General features: G+C 47.6%; 1 protein-coding gene and 1 pseudogene across 3 annotated transcripts; one reads left to right on the forward strand and one right to left on the reverse strand.

Annotated features, from left to right (window-relative positions):
* Positions 1 to 542: 542 nt before the first annotated feature.
* SLAMF7 (SLAM family member 7) lies at positions 543 to 19,086 on the reverse strand. Of its 3 annotated transcripts, XM_070395912.1 has the most exons (7): positions 18,987 to 19,086; positions 7,033 to 7,365; positions 4,150 to 4,422; positions 3,828 to 3,935; positions 3,296 to 3,396; positions 1,548 to 1,610; positions 543 to 751 (listed from the first exon to the last, which is right to left on the reverse strand). In XM_070395912.1, the coding sequence occupies exons 1-7, from the start codon at positions 19,039 to 19,041 to the stop codon at positions 680 to 682; spliced, it is 1,005 nt and encodes a 334-aa protein (XP_070252013.1). In that variant the 5' UTR covers positions 19,042 to 19,086; the 3' UTR covers positions 543 to 679. The 3 variants fall into 3 exon arrangements, with proteins under 3 accessions (XP_070252013.1, XP_070252014.1, XP_070252012.1); XM_070395913.1 differs by lacking the exon at positions 3,828 to 3,935; XM_070395911.1 differs by lacking the exon at positions 3,296 to 3,396.
* A 1,140-nt stretch (positions 19,087 to 20,226) lies between these two features.
* On the forward strand, positions 20,227 to 21,508 carry LOC138995995 (intracellular hyaluronan-binding protein 4 pseudogene; annotated as a pseudogene).
* Positions 21,509 to 22,371: the final 863 nt, after the last annotated feature.

The raw sequence follows: 22,371 nt of genomic DNA on the forward strand, positions 1-22,371 counted from the left end.
GACTGTCAGCTGATTTCTCAACAGAAACTTTGCAGGCCACAAGGGAATGGCAAGAAATATTCAAAGTGCTGAATACCAAGAACCTACAACCAAGATTACTTTATCCAGCAAAGCTATCATTCAGAATTGAAGGTCAGATAAAGAGCTTCACAGATAAGGAAAAGCTAAAGGAGTTCATCACCGCCAAACCAGTATTATATGAAATGCTGAAAGGTATCCTTTAAGAAGAGGAAGAAGAAGAAAAAGGTAAAGATACAAATTATGAACAACAAACATGCATCTATCAACAAATGAATCTAAGAATCAAGTGAATAAATAACCTGATGTACAGAATGAACTGGTGATTATAATAGAATCAGGGACATAGAAAGGGAATAGAATGACTATTCTTGGGGGGAAAAGGGGTGTGGGAGATGCGGGAAGTGACTGGACAAAAATCATGCACCTATGGATGAACACAGTGGGTGGGGAGTGAGGGTGGAGGGTGGGGTGGGAGCTGGAAGGAGGAGAGTTATGGGGGGAAAAAAGAGGAACAAATGTAATAATCTGAACAATAAAGATTTAATTTAAAAAAAAAAAAAAAGAAAGGATAGTTTTCCAGGAAGGAACTGTGTTCTTTGTTCTTCCTCAGTTTTTCTGGTCATGTCAGTGGGATGACACAGGAGGGAGTGCAGTGTGTTTAGATGACTTTCTCGTAGATAAATAGCTTTGGTGTGTCTGGCGATGTGGGCAGTGAGTGGGGTTTCTCCATCTGCCAAGCAAACACAAGAATGTAGAGCGCTGAAGGTGGGCAGGCCTCCATACCCCTCACGGACACTCTTTACTGCCAAGGTTAACCCAAGCCTCCCAACTGCGCCTGCTCCACCGTGTGATCACTCCGACCTTAGAGAAACCGTGCCTGGAGGTTAACCCACATTTATCGTGTTGAATGCTTAAGGAGCTGAGCTTTTCCTCCAAGAATCCACCAGAACCAACCTTTCCTTTTACTAAGTAAACTGCTTTCCCCATTCTCATCTATTCTGATCTGGTCTGAAGGGGGGACAGAAGGCATCACTGCTTCTGCCAAGTGTGATCTGTGAAGGAATGAACTTTAAAGCTTACTGCCTTCGTAGTTAGACTCAGGGGGGTGTGCAAACCAGATGCATCATAGGTAGAATACAGAAAAGCAAAGCAAACTTCTCCTGCTTCCAGTTAACTGGTGGCTCAGAAGCAAGCGGAGTCTCCTCCCAGGCACAGCCTCCCCACAGCCTTTCCTACCTTATCCGTGTCCCAGTCAGTGTCCTGCTGATTTTGTTACCATTCTTCCCTAGCAGCTCTCTCCTACTCTGTTTGTTCCACATTACCCCCATTTGATTCCTAAACACAATTCTCTTCTAGTCTCTATATTCTATGTAATTGTAAGCAAAGGGAATGGGGACATCCTGGGGAACTTCTAATGCCATACCAGGAAACATGAAATCCCTGGGGCCCAAGAAATTTTAAGCTAAGCTTGAACTAGCAGAAGTGATAGAACAACTAAGATGAAACTCAGCTCTAATGCTTCTTACCTTTTGGGGTATTTGCACGGTGCAATAAAGAGGATGTACTGAGTTTTCCTCTGCAATAGTTTTCTATTAAAAAAAAAACAGAAGAAGAAGAAATCATCATCCATCTTCTGGGTCACATAAACAAGGCCAAAGAGATGCCGACAATCCAAAGGAAAGAAAGCAGAGAAGGGAGGAGAAAGCGAGAGGGACAGAGGGTTCTGGAACAGGAATGGGTAGTGGGAAGTGCTCTTGTTGATGTCTGCAATTGTAATTATTAATAACTTGTTTACAAAATAATCAGATTATTTAAAAACTGTGTTGTGTTTAAGTGAACTTAAAATATGTAAGATCTAGCACTAGCCAGTTTGGCTCAGTGGATAGAGCATCGGCCTGTGGACTAAAGGGTCCTGGGTTCGATTCTGGTCAAGGGCACATGCCCGGGTTGCGGGCTTGATTCCCAGTAGGGGGCGTGCAGGAGGCAGCCGATCAGTGATTCTCTCTCATCATTGATGTTTCTATCTCTCTTTCTCCTTCTTCCTTCCTCTCTGAAATCAATAAAAATATATATATTTTAAATATATATATGTAAGATATAAGTCTCATGAGCTATGAGCCTCCAAGGTGATTAAAGGATAATTTGAAATCATATTGCTAATTGTGGCAAATAAACCTTGTCATCAGTCAAAACAGCCTTTGGAACCAGTCAGCAAAGATGACTGATGGGACAGAATAAAACAAAACAATAACAGCAATAACAAAAGTGCCTTCTGGGCTGGTGAAAAGTATCCTGGATCAATGAAGTTTATTCCTGAACACCCAGGACATCCAGTCCTGTGGTCTCCTGGGACTGTGTCTCCAGCAGGGAGAATGAACCATAAAGTAATGAATTTTGACAGAAGCCAGGCTGAGTGGAGCACAGAGCAGTCTCCCTACAGGAGCAAAGAGCTATCGGGACACTAACAACTTCGAAGAGGGCATGTAAGGTCTCCTCTTGGAAAAGTTGTAGGTGAGAGTAGGAGGCTGGAGTCACACTGGCATCCGGAGGCTCTAAAGTGCTCATTTCATTGAACGGGCCTGTGTGGGAAAGCCCTCTATGACCGCGAAGGAGCTAGTCCAGCCTGGACGACAGTGATTGTTCCTGGGGCGGTAGGGGCGGGGGCAGGAGGAGGGGGTGGGGGGAGGACTTTTGAAGTTCTCTAGTTCACTTCTCCAGATTGCCTCTATTTATTTAGCTTTTGAAAAATTTTATATTTATACTTTTCTTTTCAACGTGTTTCCTTTGGATTAACCTTGTGTTCATTGACTGGAGTTTGGTGACCCACGCTTGGGAAGCCTTGAGTGTGGCCCAGAGCCATCATGGGCCTTCTGAGTCCTTTTCTGATGGCTTCTTGAGAAAAAGGCATCTCTATGTCCAGTCTAGTGGCATCACAACTCAAACATCCTGTCAAAACCACACTACTCTACCTGTTGTTCTATGCAAAAGGAACCAGGCCTGTTGAGTAGCTGTTGTGAACTGTGGAGAGAAGGGGTAATTCCATAGATCACAGTGTGAGCATTACTGGTTGGATCAGAACCAGGTGGCCCAGAGGGCACCAGCTTCTGCATAAGAAAGAATCCACAAAGACTCAGGGGAGACACGGTGCATTGGGTTTCAAGGATTGTATATCCTCATCTCCCATGTTGTTCAAATCCATGGGAAAATCTCAAGTAAAACAAGAAGGGCCTCAGAGAGGAGGATAAGGCCCCCCAAAATATAGGAATGGACTCACATTTGGGTTAGAGATTGTATCATACTCTGCGGTCTCTACAGAAGGGGGGGAGCAGTTAGGAATTTCCGGATGAGTGTCCATTCTCTTCTCTTCAGTGGACTCTACAACCAAGTTGGAAGAGAATCAGAGCTGGCCCCTCCTTCCACTCACCACCCCCATTGGCTCACCACCCCATCTGACAACCTACTTAGAGTGACCAACTATACTGGTTTCCCTGTAACTAAAGGTTTGTTGTTGTTTTTTCCCCAGGGAATGGGACTTTAAGTGCTAACCCCAGGGAAATCCCAGGATTTTGTGGTTACCCTCATTACTTCCCAGGCTCTGAAGGGGGTAGGCACTGGGGAGAGAACTGGAAGGACCTTGGCCTTAGGAGAGAAGCCAGAACTAAGGGATGCAGGCTGATGGTGTTCTCCTTGAGGCAGAGAGTAGGGCCTCTTCATTTCTGTATCCTTAGGCCTACCACCAGTTTGTTGAATTAATGAGGGAGAAAGTGCATGAATGAGGGTGAAGACAAAAATGGTACATGCTCTACCTTTTCTTATTCGTTTCCACATAGTCAAAATAATTAACACCAGTATAAGGACAATGAGCAGCAAGGAAATCCACAGGCCCATGGTGGAATCTAGGTCACCAGCAATATCTTTAAAGAGAGAATGGGTGGAGACACAGGGAAGGAAGCAGAGTTAGCTAAGGAAAATGACCCAACTTTTAGAGCAACTGCTACTTTTCTCCCAGTCTGGTGACTTCCCAGGGGCCTCCAGTTTTTACACAGGGCCCATCCCCATGGGGACCAGGAGCTAAAGAAGGCATAGCCTCCGACTGTAGGCTTCTAGAGAAAGGGGAGAGACAGTCACCTTCACAGAGCTTCTGGGCAAAGATGGGATTTGAAGAGTTGCTGCTAATGGGATTCCTGGCCATGCAGATGAAGGTCATGTCCTTTTCCCTCAGCGTCCAGGTTATGGGGAGGACAGAACCATTATGGGCCTCATTGGAGGTCTTCCCTAGGGTCTTCCAGCTGTAAGTCACATCCTCTCCTCCCCGTTCCAGGAAGCATGTCAGGTTGGTCACACAGGTGCCATTTTTATTGCTCTTCAGACCCAAGGTGATTTTGGGCTTTGATAGGTGCTCTATAAAAGAGAAATGGACAACCAAGGGTGGCAACTATGCCTATAGCACTCTTTTTCTAAATTATTCTATAAGCCCTGGACCTGAACCTCTTTGAGGTGCTGCAGAGTGGAGCAGAAGTGGCAATTTAGAGCAGAATTCTCATTCTTATCTGGAAAAGAGAACTATCCAGGTCTGCTTGTCCACAGCTATACAGCAACAACTACAATAGTAAGATCTATAATAATAAAAGCATAATATGCTAATTAGACTGGACAGCCAAACAATCTTCCAGATGTCATTCCGTATGTCCTTCTGGAGGAAGCCATGGTGGTGGGGGCCGAGGCAGAGGCAGTTAGGGATGATCAGGCAGGCGAGCAGTTAGGGGTGATCAGGAAGGCATGCAGAGTGGTTAGGGGTGATCAGACAGGCAGGTGAGTGGTTAGGGACAATCAGGCAGGTAGGCAGGCAGAGGGGTTAGGGCCAATCAGACAGGCAGTCAAGTGGTTAGAGGTGATCAGGCAGGCAGGCAAGTGGTTAGGGGTGATCAGGCAGGCAGGCAAGTGGCTAGGAGTGATGAGGCAGGCAGATGAGTGGTTAGGGATGTTGAGGCAGGTAGGCAGAGGGGTTAGGGGCAATCAGGCAGCAGGCAGAGGGGTTAAGAGTGATCAGGCAGTCAAGTGAGCAGTGAGGGGCAATCAGGCAGGCAGGCAAGCAGTTAGGAGCAATCAGGCAGGCAGGTGAGTAGTTAGGGGAGATCAGGCAGGCAGGCAGAGTGGTTAGGGGCAGTCAGGCAGGCAGGCACACCAGCAGTTAGGAAACAGTGGTCCCAGATTGTGAGAGGGATGTCCAACTGCCAGTTTGGATGTCAAACTGGCAGTTGGACATCCCGCAAGGTGTCCTGGATTGCAAGAGGGTGCAGGCCGGGCTGAGGGATCCTCCCCCCCCCCCGTGCATGAATTTCATGCACCAGCCTCTAGTAAATAATAACAAGTCCACAAGAATGCAGCTGCCAGTTACTAAGCCCAGCCATATGGCAAGCATTGTGTTCAATGTATTTTAGGTGTTAGCTAATTTTATCTCTTTTAGAGGCTCTCCATTTCTTTGTCCTTAGGCTTCCTTGAAGAGACTTTCCCTGAGCTCTTCTGGATGAACAACACTTCTGGGGCCACTCCCTACTCGGTGCCCACTCCTCTCCCTCACAGGATGAGCAAATAGGTTCGTTGCTGAGATGGTGAGAGTCTGACTTCTATCATCTGCATTTATGTACTTGTGGTTGAACTGTGAAGATTGCTACTAAATGTGGTTTGCCCTTCCCCCCTTCCCCTAGCTCAGTGGTCGGCAAACTCATTAGTTAACAGAGTCAAATATCAACAGTACAACGACTGAAATTTCTTTTGAGAGCCAAATTTTTTAAACTTAAACTATACAGGTAGGTACATTGTGATAAACTTAATTAGGGTACTCCTAAGCTGGCCTTTGCTAAAAACATCCTCAATCTGAGGAGTCGACCTTAGCAAACGTACCCCCACTTCTTCTAACGCCACTTCTTCAAATAGACTCACCCAGGCCGAAAACCAACTTCTGCTTATGGGCCACGAAGTTTCAATCGCACTGTACGTGCGCACCCGCACGTGGTATTATGTGGAAGAGCCACACTCAAGGGGCCAAAGAGCCGCATGTGGCTCGCGAGCCGTGGTTTGCAGACCACTGGCCTACCTCCTACAAGCAAACCTGAAGGGCCATCTCCTGGTGTCTGTGATATTGCATCTCAGTGAGTGAGGCAGCTATTATTGTAGCTAGCTGGTTGAATAATTGTTTTGTAAATCTATCTTTCTTGAATGGGCTCCAAGGTCTAGACTTGGGAAAAAATATTTCTCCTAGATTGCTTTTAAAAGAAAAAAAGAAATAAACCTTTTTTAAAAATTATTTTTTATAATCCTCTCCCAAGGATATGTTTTTATTGATTTTTAGAGAGGAAGGGAAGAAAAAGAGAGATATATAGATAGATATAGATATAGATATAGATATTGATATATAGATAGATATAGGTATAGAAACATCAATTGGTTGCCTCAAGTACTTGCTCCCACAGGGGATCGAGCTCCCAATCTAGGTATGAGTCTTCACTGGGAATCAAACCTACAATCTTTCAGTGTGAGCGAAGATGCCTAACCAGCTGAGCCACCTAGACAAGGCAAAATAAAGCTATTTTTATCTTTCTTTCAATTTTTGTATCTATTTCTCAATTGATTGGTATCTGTAGAGAAAGAGGTGTGATTGATGTTTATACCTGATAATCTTTCTACAACAGGCATCACTTTCTGCCCCATTACAATTACGGAAACTAAGTGTCAGAAAGATTAAGTAACTTGGCTAAGATCATGCAACCAGTAAACAGAGAAGCCAGCATTTGACCTGTGTGATTGCACTTCCCATTTCACCCACCTATTGCACACACTGCCTCTTACAGAATCTCTGAGTAGAAGGGGACCTCAGGGGTCAGCTGCATCACTTCAGCCATGGCAGGAGTTCCATCTTCCACATTCTTGCCAAGTGTTTATCCTGCCTTTGCTTACACATCCCCAATATCAGGGAGTTTACCACTTTACCAGGGCAGTCACTGTACTCACCATAGACACGCAGCCCATACTCCTGGGTGAAGGGCTCCTGGAGGGACGAGCTGTGTATTTGGACAGAGTAGGCACCTGAGTCATTCTTACTCAGTTTGCTGAGCTTCAGGGAGTAGTTCCCGTGCGAGAAGTCTAACCTTCCCTTGTCATGATTTTTAGTCACTATGACAGTGTCTGGTTTGTTTGTTGTTGTTGGCTGTATGGTGATAAGAGTAGTACTTTTAAAGATCCACATAATGCTGTCAATCCGGTCTACTGAGTGTGTCAGAGGGAAAGTCACAGACCCACCGACGGCACCCACCAGCTCCTGCTGGGCTCCAGAGGCTGCGGGCCCTGCAGACACAGAGAACCATAAAATAAACGTGAGTCCCTGCTCTTCCCACCAATGACTCAGCCCCTTTGGGCTCTAGAAAGGTCCCAAGAAAGTCGCTCCGTCCAACTCGCCCGGCCCCTGGGAAACCTTTTGGAACCTTATTCATAGGAAGGCATTGAGGTCAGAACTCTTCCTGAAAGGAGTGGCTCCAGTGAACCTCCTGACTCCCAGAGGCCTCTGGCTGGAGACAAAGCTCCGAGGCAGACACAAGACCCCGCTCCACCCCTGACACGCTCCTGGAGGAGGAGAACTGGGAGGTTACAGTCCAAGTCCCTGACCACTGCTCCTGGGAGAGCCAAACTAGATGCAGGTGAGGAAGGAGAGCCTTCCTGACACCGGGCAGAGGTTTTCAAGCACAGATCAGAACAGTGGGAGGTAAGCTATGAGTGCCTCGTGATAGTGATAGCTTAGAAATCCGAGAACCAGTTACCTTTCTCTCTTATGGTAGAGTGCAATTGAGCATCCCGATTTCCCTCTTATGTCTTTTGGTGACCTTCCCTTAAGCATAAGCTGCTCTCCCAGTACTTGAGAGTAAGAGGACCTGATGCCCCCCTGGCTGGTTGAGCTCAATAGTTAGAGCCCTGCCTTCAGACTAAGGGGGTCTCGGGTTCGATTCCTGATCAAGGGCACATACCTGGGTTGCAGAATCCCAGCCCAGGTCGAGCCATGTGTGGGAGGCAACTGATTGATATGTTTGTCTCACATTGATGTTTCTCTCTCTCCCCCTCCCTCTCTCCTATCCATTCTCTCTAAAAATCCATGGGGGATGAGGGGAGAGAGAGAATCTGATGCTACCAAATGTTGACCTTGTCCCTTGATTATAGGTCTTGGATCTTGACCAACATTTTTGCTAAATTTATTTTCAAAAGAACTGGTTCCTCTCCCTGGGTAAATGCCTTTTAGGAGGTGATTCCTGTTTTCTAACATTATTCTCCCCTGGCGGAGGGGGGGCGGGGTGCTGTGGGTGTGGGTGGAGGGTGTCAATAGGGGGAAAAGGGGTCACCTGTAATACTTTCAATAATAAAGATAAGTTAAAAATAAATAAATAAATGCAATGCTGAGTATTTTCAAAAAGCAGAAAACACTCACACATGCACAAAACACACACATTATTCTCCCTATAATTTATTGGTCAGTGGATATATTCTTTGAGTCCCTCGGGCCTTTATTAAATCATCCTGTTAAGGAATCTGATTTTCAAACAGTTGCCCTCCCTGCCTCCTTAATTCTAAGGTAGGATGGTTTTTCAGTTGCTCTCTGATCATCTCAAGGGTACCAAAGTAGTCCCAGTAAATGTTACAGATGAAATCAATTTTATTTTTAATTATTGATGGATCAGTTAATGCATTTATTCTTTCACTTCAACAATTGGGACGAAGGAATTAATATTTTACAGTCAAATAAAGGTTGGGCATCACTTGCTCTCAAGTAGGTGTAATTCTTGCATTTAGGGCAACTAGGAGTTATTTTTTCTTGACCTGAGGTTTTAGGGAGATATAATCAGGGAGGTGACAAAACTGAAAGTATGGGCTTTCGTGCTTTAGCACACATTGAAGCTCTAAACAACTACCTTTTTCACTTCACACATGGAGAGGTGCTACATTCTGAGGGTAAATGTCAAAAGATATAAATTATGTGGTGATATAAGAAAACTAGAGACCCAGCATGCAAAATTGTACACTGTAGCCCACTGCTGTTCACAGCCCCACCCACCAGCCCGCCACCCCAGCCCACCCACTCGCCACTGCTCACAGTGCTTGCTGCCCTGCCCATCTGCCACCTGCCTTCCTGCAATCGGAGCCTGTGGGCCATGGGGGAGGGACCGAGAGGTCCTCAATGTACCTCATTGTGACTGGTCATTTGGTCGTCCTGGTCGTCACGGACACTGGCTTTTTGTATATATTTAGACTAGTAGCCCGTTGCACGAAATTCATGCACTGGTGGGGGGGGGGGGCGCTCACTCTGGCCTTCACCCTCTCCAATCTGAGACCCCTCGGGGAATGTCCAACTATCTGTTTGTGCCTACACTTTTAACAGATAACAGCTCCATTGTTGTTTCTTTCTTATGCTTAAAACCATTGGAATTAGTAGGCATTCAAAGTGTGTATACATTTTGGGGGGACACCCTGTATATCTCTAGTCAGTGGTGAAAGAAACCAACAGCAGATTTGGAACCCCCAGACAGGAAAACTCACTCACTCCCCACATGTCTCCCCACTTCACTTTCCACCTTCGTGGGCAGCAGGAGAATCAACGTTTTCTCTCATTAATTCAGAAAAGCACGTCCTGTCACCCACTGCCCGGCAGGAGTGCGCTAGGCCCCAAGCAAGCGAGGCTCAGTCAGGGCAGCCTTCACTCATGGGTGCTGGCACCCAAAGTGCACATTCCTCCTCTACAGTCGCCCCAACTATCCCACTGTTTCACTGAGAGAATGGAACTCCTCTCTGCCTCTGGGTTCTTGATCTTGAACGCTGACCGAAGGCACCTCAGCAAGGGCCGCCCGTGCCCACCAGGTGTGTCTATCTGCACCTGCTCCTGCCTCAGCACCTGCATTAACTCCCCAGAGGTGATCTTGTAGCTGCACTGGCCTCCATGAGAACAGGGCATCACCACTCCACCCTCTCACTGTCATTTCACAGGCGCCCACCCTCAGCACCCAGAACACCCAGACACTCTCCAAAGGACGTGGGCGCATCAGAGGGGATGTGTGCACATCCTGTGGGGGTGTTAGGCATGCCGGGTTGATGGAAGTGCGGTGGAGAGGCGGGGGGAACTTGTGCATGCCTTGGTTTGCAACTGTTGCAGGTGTGGGAGGGTGACAGTGTGCTGTGGGATGTTCGCATGCCAGGGGGTATGTGCACACTGGAGGCCTCTGGCTTTGCAGATCCGCAAACCCCAGTGGTGTGGCCAGGAGGACGTCAGTCTGGCCCGCCACGGTGGCTGTCCCTGCGATCCTGCACTTTCTGGGCCAGGAGGCGGATCTTGCGCAGCCACTCCTGGGCGCTGATGGCCTGCATGCGCTACTTCAGCTCAGCCTGCAGGCTCCACTTGGCGTGCTCACAGCTGTCACCACTGCCATGTGGGGAGTACAGGCCGCTCTCCGCCGGCCTGCCTCCCCTGTCCAGAGGCTCTCTGCACTGCTCACCTGCCCAGAGTGACTGGGGCTGGGCGGAAGCCAGGCATCCTGCCCTGCCCAACCCCGGCCAATCCGCCCCTGTGCAAGCTGCCGCCCCACCGGGAAGGGTCACAGATCTGGGTCCTGGGACAGCAGACAGCCTCCTGCAGTGCCCCCCGCCTGCCAGGTCACGGATCCGTGTCTTGGTCCCGTGGACAGCCTCAAGCACTGCCCTCCGCCCGCCAGGTCACGGATCCGGGTCCCAGACCGAGGACAGCCTCAAGAGCTGCCCCCCACCTGGCAGGGTCACAGATCTGGGTCCTGGGACAGCAGACAGCCTCCTGCGCTGCCCCCCGCCCGGCAGGGTCACAGATCTGGTCCCGGACCGCAGACAGCCTTGCCCACTGCCACCCACCTTCAGTAAGCAAATTAGCCGCCATCTTGTTGCTTCAGGGTGGGGGTCCCCACTGGGGTGCCTGGCCAGCCTGGATGACGGTTTGCAGCTGGTCACACCCCCTTCAGGGTGCGGGTTCCCACTGGGGTGCCTGGCCAGTCTGGGTGAGGGGCTAGGGCTGTTTTCAGGCTGGCAGGTGACTGAAGCTCCCAACCTCTCCTTTTTTTCTTTTTTTTTTTTTATTCTGGGATTTATTTGCCTTCTATGGCTGTCACTGGAGCTGAGAGCCGGCTTTAGCTCTGAGGCTTGGCTCCAGCTCTGAGGCCTCGGCTGCCGAAAGCAGGGATCTGGGTTTGTTTGGCTTCTATAATTGAAACACTGTTGCGGTCCTGCTGGCTGAAGCCCGGCTGGCTGAAAGCAGGTTTCTGGAGTTTGTTTAGCTTCTATAATTGCAACATAGTTGCTTAGATTGCAGCTCAGAGGCCGGCAGCGGCAGGCAGGGAACCTTGGCTTCCTCCTTCACTGGAGCAAGCAAGCCTCCTGTTCTCTTCAGCTGCCTGGCTGCTGGCCGCCATCTTGATTGGCAGTTAATTTGCATATCGCCCTGATTAGCCAATGGGAAGCATGTCGGAGGTATGGTTAATTACCATGTTTGTCTATTATTAGATAGGATGTCTCCACATTTATAGTTCAAATGAAACTGGAGGATGACAGTACAAATTGCCAACATGAGTCTAGATAGAGTCTATTGTTCTATCTTAATTGCAACTTCAGGGAGGGAAGAGGGGTCATGAAAGAAGAAAGTAGCTCCATGCCAGTCCCTAAACGTGAATTTAGAGAATAAGGGGGTAAGTCCCAGCAAGTTTTGTTTTCTCTTTCCAATTTACTATAAAAAGTGATGTAGAAATAAAAGACTTCTCAACTGTCCCAAAATGGACTGCATTTTTCCTTTCTGTGATGGCTTCTCCGCCTGCCAGTGTGACCCTACAGAGTTTACCATGTCTAGGTAGGTCATGCTTTTCTCATTCAGTCATTCCTTTCTTTAACAAGACTTTTTATGGTTCTGTATTTATGCCAGGCACTGTTTAGGAGCTGAGGATAGAACTGGGGGGCAAGCCAGCCATGGGGTTGGAAGATTGTCATCTAATAATTAAGTACGTGTTATAAAAAGGAGAGTAGCCAGTGCTTGGGGGAAAAATACAATTGGGGGACTAGACATGACTGTGGGATCAGCTGATTCTAGAGCATGAGTGGCTACAAGACCTGAGAAGATTTGGCCTCATGACACTCATCTGACCATCACGCCAGTGTCAGTGCAGTGAATGGCGTAACTTCCCTCATTTGCATCCATTTCACCCCTTCTTCGTTGTGTGGCATCCAGGCGGTTGGGTAAGAATGGCAGGCTCCCAGCTTGGTGGCAGCCTTCCTCAGGCATGGTAATTAATTCAGGGCTCCCACATAACCTGGGTTGATTATATCTGAGAGAAGCCCAGGATTTTTGCTCTAAGGCCAGGATGACCATACGATGCTGTGGGAAGATAGGAACCCCAGACTGCCACCCACCTACTGCCATCAGACAAGCAGCCAGTCCCCTGTCCTCACCGGATCCCATTTACCTTCCACCTCACACGCTTTTGTTTGTGCTGAGTCTTTCTCTCGGCTTCTCTAACCGTATTCAAGACCCATAAAGCCCAGCTCAAAGCCCTTCCCCGAGGAAGTCTCCAGCTCTTTCTCACACCCACCCAGTAAAAACCCACCAGTCATTTATCTTTTACTTTAAATTCTTCAGAAGGAGGTGTTCCTCGGGGTGGTTATTGGCCATAGCCTTTTGCTGTGAATTAGCCAAAGTCTACAGGCACTTGGTTCCAGATCACCCAGGAGGGGCGGAGCTGGCTTCTCCTGCTAGGCACGTGGAGTACTGGGAACACTTTAGAGCTCTGGGTTAACTGGAAGTCAGGAGAGCTGGGTTTCCTTCTGGTTCCTTCATAATAACAACACTAGTTTAAAGGGCATTATCTTTCTTCATCCTCAAAGCAATTCCATGAGATAGAGGTGAAGCTCCACGTTATAGTTGAGGACACTGGGGCTCCAAGATGCTAAGTGACGTTCCCAAGTCCCCACACTTGAAAATGAGAGAAGTGGGAGAAGTTAGTTAATTCCTCTGTCTCGGAGTCTGCGTTCTATCCACTACCGCCTCACCGCTGACCACTTTGAGTTTCGGTCGTCTCAACTTTCATAGGAGAAAAAGAACAACCTTTATTTATTGGCCAGGATTTGGGGGAGGAGGAAGTGTGCATATGGTTTTGGGAAGTACAGAGCAGTCTAAAACATGGTGGGAAGCAGGTGAAGGGGCGTGGGGGGGAGGGGCGGGGTGTTTATAAGAAACAGACCTGAAAACTTCTCTTTTTTGTCTCATTTTCATAAGGATGGCTAAAACTGAACAAAAAACACAGATTTCAATTTTGGCATCACTTCTTGGCAAGGTAAGCTTTTCAGAAGGTTGGTCTAGAACCTGATGCCTATAGACCAGTCGCTGATTACTTCACACCATGCAGGGAATATTCACTAATATTCCTGCCTTCAGAGGTGAAGGGAGCTGGGCAGGAGACACTTTGCCTCTGCTTTAGCCAAGACACTGATATTTTTGGTATCAGAGGAGTCCGCTTTAAGATGCCCTCCATAGTAGAAAGAGCTCCCTCCCTTTGCCACTTTCCTGTACTTGGGTTATCAGCTCCACCTCTTAACCTATTCCCCCAAGTGTGCCCACAGTTCAGGTTTTAGGTAAGTCCCTGCCATGTCCTCGCCCACTTCCCCTTCTCTAAGTCTCACTTTAATCACCATTTCTGTTCAGGGGGGAAAGTTTATAAGGTGAGAACCCATTTTAGGATTAACTGCTTAGAACCAGGGGCTTCCTAAACATATAAACTTCTAATGAACTCAAGGAGGGCGAGGATCCGCTCAGCCTGAACAGTTGGTGAGGCCACGTGGTGGGGAAGAAAGACTGGGTGTGGTCTTGGGCAGGTCACTTCACGCAGGCTTGGGGCTCAAGTAAACAAATCAGTTCTGTCAGATCTTCAGAGAGACATCTGCTGGAGGTCCCCCAGGAGTCTGATGACCGGAGGTATACTCCTAACTTATGGAGCTCCTGATCTGTTCTGAGATCCCCGAGGATAGTAAAATGTTCAGACTAGAGTACTGTGTCAGGTGGAGGAAGTTTCCAGTCCTTCATGGCCTTAAACAAAAAGTACCTACAATATGAGTTAGTTTTCTTTTTCTTCCTTTTTCTTTTTGGTTAATCTTGACCCTAGGATATTTTTCCATTATTATTATTATTACTTTTAGGGAGAGTGGAAGAGAGAAGGAAAGACAAAGAGAAACATCAATGTGAGAGAAACACATCGACTGGTTGCCTCCTGCACAAGCCCTGGCCAGGGCCCATGCCGGGAGCCGGTCCATCCTTGCTGCTTGACACAGTTGCTACAGGAAAGAAACATCTGCACAGCATATGTTTCAAGGGACCTGGCATATATAGCATATTGTTCTTAATATGTTTGCTCTCTTTAGCGCCATGTGTTTTAACCAAGGTCACCTCTCTGAGAAAGGTTGTTTCCCCAGGTGGGGATCTTTCCCTGAGGTTAGGGAGGGGATACAACCCCTTAATTAAGTGCCAGGCGGGTAGTTAAGCTACATAATCTTTACTCCCTGGAATGGAGATAAGAAACGCCCTAACCTTTGTAATAGAAATTGACAGGATTAAAATCGGCTGGTATAAATATGGATGTAACAAGACAATAAACATCAGAACCTCATCAGTTCCTAACCAGAGCTCCGACCAGAACTTTGGCTGGAGATCCTGGCTAGAGGTCCTGACTAGGCTGCTGATCAACTGAAGGCTGTCTTCCTGTCATTCCTTCTTCGCCGACTCCGTCCACACCTTTGGGGACCCCTGGACCCGCTGGGATTGGACCCCAGCAGGCCCAGGCCAGGGAAAAGCCTGCAGCCCTGCAATCAAGGTATGTGCCCTTGACTGGAATTGAACCTGGGACACTTTGGTCCACAGTCTGATTCTCTATCCATAAGCCAAACTGGCTAGGGCCAATATCAGTTTGTTTTCTACATAGGGAATGATTAGATTGCTTGGGTTAAGTCCTGGCTGGTGTAGCTCAGTGGTTAAAGCATGGGCCTGTGCACGGAAAGGTTAGGGGTTTGATTCCCAGCTAAGGGCACCTACCCGGTTCACAAGTGTGAGAAGCAACCAATAGATCTCTCTCTCTCTCTCTCTCTCTCTCTCCATACTCCTCCCTCCCACTCTCTCTCTAAAAAAAAAGTAAAAAAATAAAAATAAAATAAAGACAATGGAATATCCTCGGATGAGGATTAACAAAACAAACAAAATTATTTGGTTTAAGAGATAAAATTAGAGAACAAAGATGGTGGCCTAGGTAAATGCTGCCTCCCACAACTACATCAAAATTACAATTAAAATATAGAACAACCAACATTCAGAACTGCCTGAAATCTGGCTGAATGCAAATCCTACAACTAGAGGAGTAAAGAAGAAAGCTCATTGAGTCTGGTAGGGGGCAGAGGCCGGGAATGGGCTGGTCTGACACCCCCCTGTGTCATTTCTTTAATTGAGAGGGATATCTCCAAGGCCTACCTAGAGAAGCAAGGGATCCTAGCCCCACACCAGACCCCTAGCCCAGAGTCCAGAGCTGGGAAAATAAGTTCCTGTAACTTCTGGCTATAAAAACCAGCGGGAACTGTGGCTGATTGACATGAAGGCTGCTGAAGTGTCAGGTGTTCCTCTTCAAGGGCCCAACAAACTTACATGGTTCCACTTCCTCTGAGCTCCAGCACCAGGTAGTGGCTTTGGGGAGATCCAGTGACATACGGAGAGGAACTGAACTGTCTAGCCGGGTGGGAGTTTTGGGCGCAGCTTTCTTCCAGACAGGAGTGCTTATAGGGGTCATTGTTCCTGTGCTGGGACCTCCTCCATTGCAAAGCTGACTGGTGGCCCTATCCGAGGCTTCATCAGCATGGTCCACACAGTTCGCTCCACCCTGGTGATTCTCTGAGACTCCGCCTCATCCAATTTGCAACCCCACCCAAGCTGTTTGCAGCTACTTTTTCATATGAATGGCCTGTGCTGGCTCAGACTTCAGACTTTTCTAAAAATCTCTAAACAAGTAGCAGCTGGAGTCAATGTGCCCCAAACCTTTCAATAATAGGCCTAAGACCTAGCACCAACCTGCCTTATTTCACAGTTGGGCCTCACCTGGACACTTTCTAGCCCAATACAAATAGCAGCCATCTGCAGATCTCTCTGTAGCTCCCACTGGATGACCTCAGGCAGTGGCTGACTTTGCACCTCCCTGGAGGCCCCAGAGCCAGTGAACTTGGTAGACAGCTTCAGACCGTACCAGATTACAACTCTACACATCCACAAGCAACACATTCAAGGGGCAGACTCAGTAAGCACCAAAGCCCCACTAAAGTCCTGCTCCATAGGGTGTCTCCTGCATAGCAGCTTTTCCGTTGTAGATGAAGCTGATCCTCACAGCCAGTTGGCCTGAAGGCCAATTCCTTCCAGTGATGCCAATGGCAATCAAGGCTCAACCACAACAAGACTGTGCACACAGCCCACACAGGGGCACACCTAGAGTGCCCAGCTCAGGTGACTGGGGAGGCTGAGCCACTGGCTCTACAGGACACCTACTACACAAGGGCACTTTTCCAAGTCTAGGAGACATATCAGATCTACCTAATATAGAGAAACAAACACAGGGAAGCAGCTCAAGGAAACATGTCACAATTGAAAGAAATGAAAGCAAGCAAACTACTAGATACAGAGTTCAAAACAATGGCTAGAAGGTTGCTCAAGGATCTTAATGCAAGCTTCAATGGACTTAATGACAGCTTCAAGGGACTGAGTGAGAATTTCAAAAATCTGTGAGAATTTCAAAGACATAAAAAAGGACCAGTCAGACATTAAGCAAATACTAACTGAAATAAAGAAAAATTTACGGGAACTTAACAGTAGAGTAGAGGAGTCCGAGAATCAATTCAACTATGTGAAATATGAAGAAGCAGAAGACACCCAATCAGAAAAGAAAAAAGAATCCAAAAATATGAAGATAGTGTAAGGAGCCTTTGGGACAACTTCAAGCACACCAATATTCGCATTATGGGGTTCCAGAAGGAGACGAGCGAGCACAACATAATGAAAACCTATTTGAAGAAATAATGACAGAAAACGTCCCCTCTCTGGTGAAAGAAATAGACTTACAAGTCCAGGAAGCACAGAGAGTCACAAACAAGATGAACTCAAAGAGGCCCATGCCAAGTTACATCACAATTAAAATGTCAAGGGATAAAGACAAAGAGAGAATCTTAAAAGCAGCAGGAGAAAAGCAGTTAGTTACCTACAGGGAGTGCCCATATGACTGTCAGCTGATTTCTCAACAGAAACTTTGCAGGCCAGAAAGGAGTGCCAAGAAATATTCAAAGTGATGAAAAGCAAGAACCTACAACCAAGATTACTTTACCCAGCACAACTATCATTTAGAATTGAAATTCAGATAAAGAGAATTAAAATTTATGGACAAGAAAAAGCTAAAGGAGTTGATCACCACAAAACCAGCACTACATGAAATATTGAAGGGTATTCTTTAAGAGAGGAAGAAGAAGAAAAAGATAAAAAATATGAACAATAATATGGCAGTACATACAAATCTATCAACAATTGTATTTAAAAATCAAAATAAACAAACAAGAAATCCAATGAACAAAATACACTAATGAATAAAATAGAACCAGAAGTATGGACACGTGGAACAGACTGACATATCTCAGAGGGAAGGGGAGTGGGGGGCAGGAAGAGGTCAACCAAAGATCTTATATGTTTATATGTATTACCAATGGACACAGAAAATAGGGTGGTGAAGGCCTGGGGTGGAGCGGGAACTGGGTGGAGGGGAGCAATAGGCGGGGCAGGAGATCTGTAATACTCTCATCAATAAAAAAAAAAGATAAAATTAAAATGTTTCCCTTCACCAATATAACTGTTTTACATAATCATTTAAAAATATATTTCTAAATATACAATATATAAGTATCTTATAAATATATTTAAAGGAAATATCTTATATATATATATAATATAATTCTCACCTAAGAATATCTTTTCCATTGATTTTTAGAGAGAGTGGGAGGGAAGGAGGGAGAGAGAGAGGGAGAGAGAGAGAGAGAAAAAGAAAGAAAGAAAGAAAGAAAGAAAGAAAGAAAGAAAGAAAGATCCATGCAAGAGAGACACATTAATTGGTTACCAACCCCATGAGCCCCAAGCAGGGCCAGGGATCAGGGATCGAATCTGTAACCCAACTGTGTGCCCTTGACTGGGAATCGAACCTGTGACCCTTTGCAGACCAACACTCTAACCACTGGGCCACACAGGCCAGGGCTAAATACATATTTATGAAAAAATAAACATACACCTGTACAATATTATTTTGGTTTTAGAAATGTCCTCAAAGGGAGGGAGGGCTAAGGTCCAGGGAAGATGACATTCTTCATCTACTGGTAATCTGTGGCAGAAGTTGTGATTAGAACACAGGTCCTCCTGATACCCAACACCACTTCTTCTAGCCCTTCCTTCACTCAGAAGGGGAGCTAGTCCTCGTGGTCCTTCTCCTCTCTCTTCAGTCTCTTTCTGCTTCTTGATTCAGAGACCACAGGATGTAAAAGGCAATATGAGATAAGGGAGCAGAGCCTCCTGAGCTGAGACAGAGCCCCAGAGTGGACCCAGGACCTGGAGCTACACCTCCTAATGCAGCGGTTCTCACCCTTCCTGATGCCGCAACCCTTTAATACAGTTCCTCATGTTGTGGTGACCCCCAACCATAAAATTATTTTCGTTGCTACTTCATAACTGTAATTTTGCTACTGTTATGAATCGTCATGTAAATATCTGCTCTGCAGGATGTATTTTCATTGTTCGAGACCCACAGGTTGAGAACCGCTGTCCTAATGGGAAAGGCAGTCAGGACAAGAGGAGCATCTGCTGGACTCACCTGTGAGCTGGCAGAGGAGAAAGATGAGGCTGAGGCTCGCTGGGGAAACAGGCATGCTGTTCTCTGGAGGGCCGTGGTTAAAGTGAACCACTTCTCCCTGTAGCACTGACGTTTCATTTCAGTAGGAGGGAGGGGACATGAGACTGACAAGTGAGAATGAGTCGTGTCTAATTTTGTTTTTTTCCCTTTTAGTGGCTGGTACATAGTAATGTTCAATAGGAAAGGGGGGAATTGAACCTCAAGGGTGATGTGATGGAAACCCCATTTTACAAATAACTACAGGCTCAGAGAAGTTAAGAATGAATCAATGTCAAATGACCAGCCTTTTCTGTTACAACATGCTCTCTCCGAGATTCAAAACAGAGGAAACAGAAGGAAATGGAAGGTTTGATGGGGAGAGAAACAGGTGGCACTAGGAGTAAAAATAACATTCACTGAGTATCACTTAGTGCCAGGAGTACATGCGTTCTTCTACTTAATTCTCATAACAACTCTGTGAGTGAAATACTGTCATAATCTCTACTTTACAGGTGAAAAAATGAAGGCTTAGAATATAGAACAGCAAAATTATAACATTTTTTAAATCAAAAGAAACCATTATGAGAGTGAAAAGGCAAGCCACATAGAGGGCGAAGATATTTGTAACACATTATTCCTCAGGAATCTTGTCTCCGTAATATATAAAGAAGTCATACTCATCACTAAGAATTAGGCAGACAACCGCAATAGACAAGAGAATCAAATAGGTACTTCATAAAAAAGAACATTCAAGTGGGAAATCAAGAGAAACCACGAAGAAAATAAAGCCAATAGGAATAGTTAAAAGGTCAACAGAGACGTTAAAGTGATTGTGTGTGTGTGTTAATGTTCACCCGAGGATACTTTTTTCCATTGATTTTTTTTAGAGAGAGGGGAAGGGGAGGGGAGGGACAGAGAGAGAGAGAGAATCATGGATGTGAGAGAGACACATGGATTGGTTGCCTCTCACAGGCATCCCAATGGGGCCCGAATGGAACCTGAGTCCCTTCAGTCCGAGGGCCCGTGCTCTCCTCACTGAGCCAAACCAGCTAGGGCTAAAGCGGATTTTTTTAAAAAGAAGGAAACATGGGCTGGGCTGGGCGGCGGGGCTGCACGGGAGCGGGGAGGAGGGCACCGGGCTGGGAGGGCTGCAGCGACGGGCGTGACGGGTCCTCGCCGCCGGCTCTGCTGAGACTCGCTCCCGTGGGCTGCCCCCGGCGGCATGAAGGGTTCTCCGGGGAGCCCCGTGACCCCGGCCGCCACGCGGGCGCCACGATGCAGGAAAGTTTCAGCTGCGTCGTGGCCAACCGCTTCCACCAGCTGCTGGACGAGGAGTCACACCCGTTGGACACCCTGCGCGAGGCCGAGCGCGGCGCCAGCAGCAGCTGCAGCGCAAGAGGCGGGACCAGGCGGCGGCGGCCTGGGCTTCGGGCCACCGACCCGGGGAGGGTGGCTGCCGGCGGGAGTCCCAGGTGGATCGCAAGGGTCTCCCGGGTCCCGGCGCGCAGCAGCCTGACAGCCCCGGGACGCGCGCCCCGCCGGGCACCCGGAGGCCCCCGGGGTCAGGGGCGAACTCCTGGAAGAGGGGAGCAGCAGGGATGGAACCATAGGGGGGACAGAGGTGACGCTGGATAGAGCCGAGCGGAGATCCTACAGGGAATCCCAACCTCATGAGACAGAGAGGCCGGCGGACCTCACCCCTGAGAAGGTCACAGGAGAAACACCAGTGGGCAGGTTTGATGGAGACAGACAGACCCCTGCGAGGACGTGGAGGCCCAAGAGGGGGCCTGCGGAACAGAGGCCGAGGTGGTCCTGGGAACAGAGCTTTTGATCGCTTTGACCAAAGAGGAAAACGGGAATCTGAGAGCTAGGGTGGGATGATAAAATAGGGACCAGAACGGAAGACATCACGCATGGATGTGGAGTTTGCACCTGGGGATCCGGGAAAGACACCAGTGACGTGAGCCAGCTGCGCCCATGGAGGAGCCCCCGGCGGTGGAGGAGTCTCCGGGCCCCCTGGAGGAGGGGTCTCCAGCCAAAGTTCCTGAGTTGGAGGTAGAAGAAGAAACTCAGGTTCAAGAGATGACCTTAGATGAGTGGAAAACTCTTCAAGAAAAGTCCAGACTGAAGCCTGAATTTAACATCCGGAAACCCGAGTCCACGGTCCCTTCCAAAGCAGTGGTGACACACGAGTCCCGATAGAGAGATGACAGTGTAAAGGATGGCTGCGGGGATGAGGTCCCTGTGTTCCGAAGGCGGCCAGGGGCATCACATCCCAGCGGGAGGTTAATGTTGGTACCCTCCCTCATCCATCTGGAGTGCGGAGCCAGAGGTGGCACACGGGGAGGCCCGGGAGGATCAGAAGGACAGAGAACTATGGACCCGGAGCAGAACTGGTGACACAAGACGTTGCTCCAAACCCGGACGACCCTGAAGACTTTCCTGCTCTGACGTGACGCTCAGCAGCACCGCCGGGAAGTGACTTCTTGCTTGGGGAAGAGACTCAGAACAATAGATATTGCTTTTCCCCCTTAAAAAAAAAAGAAGAAGGAAAAAAAGGAAACATAAGTGGTAGACCTAAATCCAATCAAACACAAGAAAAAAATAACGCAATCAAACAGGCAATAAAAACGATGTATGAGGCTGCTGCTGCTGCTGCTGCTGCTGGCTTAACATGCCATACTGTTTGACAGCAAACTTTTCTTTTTTCTTTTTTTAAAAATATATTTTATTGATTTTTTACAGAGAGGAAGGGAGAGGGTTAGAGAGTTAGAAACATTCATGAGAGAGAAACATCATCAGCTGCCTCTGGCACACCCCCTACTGGGGATGTGCCGCAACCAAGGTACATGCCTTTGACCTAACCCAACCTGGGACCCTTCAGTCCACAGGCCCACGCTCTAGCCACTGAGCCAAACTGCTCAGGGCCAAACTTTTTTTTTTTTTTTTGCAAAAGTAGAAAGAGTACATTCTATAATAAGAGTATAGTAGAGAAGCAAGATGGCGGCGATATAGGCAGACGCGTCCCAGGTCTTGTCCCGGAGCAAACGGAGTAAGCAGCTGAAACTAATAACACCCACCCCGAATTGGCAAATTTACTCAGCTGGTGAGACGGTTTGCAGCCGACACAGACCCTGACCAGGGTAAGGAGTTCCGCGGGTTTGCTGGCGCCAGGAGATTTGAGATTTGGATTTTGTGATTGCGGAGAACTGAGACTAAAGGGGGCATCCTGAGGAACTGATCAGACTGTTATGCCCAGATTTCAGGATCCCCAAGAAACCACAATAGGGAGCCACCAGTCCGATGCAAAAGCATAAGAGTCTTTATTCGAGCTAGCTCGGCTCCCCCATCTTGCTGACGCAGCGAC

Source organism: Myotis yumanensis, unplaced genomic scaffold (assembly GCF_028538775.1).
Source record: "Myotis yumanensis isolate MYYU_CA2020_CCGP unplaced genomic scaffold, mMyoYum1.0.hap1 SCAF_17, whole genome shotgun sequence".
NCBI classification, from domain to species: domain Eukaryota; kingdom Metazoa; phylum Chordata; class Mammalia; order Chiroptera; family Vespertilionidae; genus Myotis; species Myotis yumanensis.

Bases quoted from the DNA above. Each gene is read 5' to 3' on its own strand.
- SLAMF7 (XM_070395911.1), bottom strand. From the start codon at position 19,041: ATGCCTGTTTCCCCAGCGAGCCTCAGCCTCATCTTTCTCCTCTGCCAG. The intron at 3,936-4,149 runs GTGACTGTCTCT...CTCTCTTTAAAG, and splicing joins TGCCCAGAAGCTCTGTGAAG to ATATTGCTGGTGACCTAGAT. The intron at 1,611-3,827 runs GTAGAGCATGTA...TTTTTTTAATAG, and splicing joins GTGGAAACGAATAAGAAAAG to AAAACTATTGCAGAGGAAAA.